Source organism: Pinus tabuliformis, chromosome 4_1 (assembly GCF_031772625.1).
Source record: "Pinus tabuliformis cultivar Carrire ecotype Pingquan chromosome 4_1, CPIR1, whole genome shotgun sequence".
Taxonomy (NCBI): domain Eukaryota; kingdom Viridiplantae; phylum Streptophyta; class Pinopsida; order Pinales; family Pinaceae; genus Pinus; species Pinus tabuliformis.
The window spans coordinates 619768179-619769292 of NC_142303.1; the positions used below are offsets into that span (position 1 = coordinate 619768179).

At 38.3% G+C, this 1114-nt stretch overlaps 1 protein-coding gene across 1 annotated transcript; it reads right to left on the reverse strand.

The window, feature by feature from the left end:
* LOC149177543 (uncharacterized) lies at window positions 1-505 on the reverse strand. The gene has a single exon (XM_089423424.1). The coding sequence runs from the start codon at window positions 326-328 to the stop codon at window positions 23-25; it is 306 nt and encodes a 101-aa protein (XP_089279550.1). The 5' UTR covers window positions 329-505; the 3' UTR covers window positions 1-22.
* Between the last annotated feature and the right edge of the window lie 609 nt (window positions 506-1114).

A 1114-nucleotide genomic window follows, 5' to 3' on the forward strand; every position in this document is an offset into this window, starting at 1 on the left:
GACCCAATTTCTCAACCCTGGTTCAATAATCGTCTGCCACCGAAACCCTGCTTAGCCTGCTTGGCTCTCTCAGGAAATTCATTCGGTGGATTCTCTGAGAGCCCGAGCGACGGCTCGGTAACAGCAGAGCCCTCCGTGCAACTTCTGCAGATTCGACGAAAAACGCTCCCGATATGTATGCCGGCGGCAGCCTCGAACCGAGTATCTGAGGCATACTCCGCGATCTGCTACCGCTCAGTTGAGCGCAGCTCGACGGCGGCCTCGGAATTCTGAGCTTGTGGAGGCCACATCTCATAGAAAGAGAACACAGGCAGCTCGCTCCTGTCATGGATTTTCTTTCCTGGAATTGCCTTGAAACACGACGATCTGTCCTGATATCTATACGGTCATCCCTGCGGTTCGATCTCGAAACCTATTGATGCTTTTGACTTTCAAGGCATCAATGGAGAACGCAGGGGCGTAGAAATGGTTTGCAGGCCGCAGGCTTTATGGAAAACGGGGAGCGGTAAGCTAAGGCCATGCCACCCATTAATTAATTAATGAAGAAAGAAGCATTATTTGCGACACGCCAAAAGAAAAGTCGTAACAGTGAGAAAGTAGTTGTTGGTTTTCAATTTTATATGAATATTTCATTTGTAGTTATGCGGACATTAATGTATTTGAGTTATCCAAGAACTTAATATAATTTTGGGTTAGTTGGTAAAGTAGTTAATAGTAATAGTCGGTTGTCCATTTATGCCAAACTAATATTAATTTTCTATGAGAAAGGTGTTGATTCCAGCTATAAACACGATCCCATCCTGTAGAAAATAAATGCCACTAGGAACATATTACAAAAACGATATCTTGTGTTTGGGAAAATTATAAATAAAATATATTGTTTTTTTATATTGTTTTTTATTTAAATTTTTGTTATAGTTTGTCTTTTTATCTGGTCTTGATGATCAATCACACTTGTTGATTCGAAATGCCTAGGCCAAAAATTTCTCTTATGTGATTTCTACCAAAACACTTTACTTAATTCATTATGAATCATAAAAACTTAAATACAGAAAATATTTTTTTAAAATTAAATATATAATTATTTATTTTAATTTTACAGAAAATATTTTTT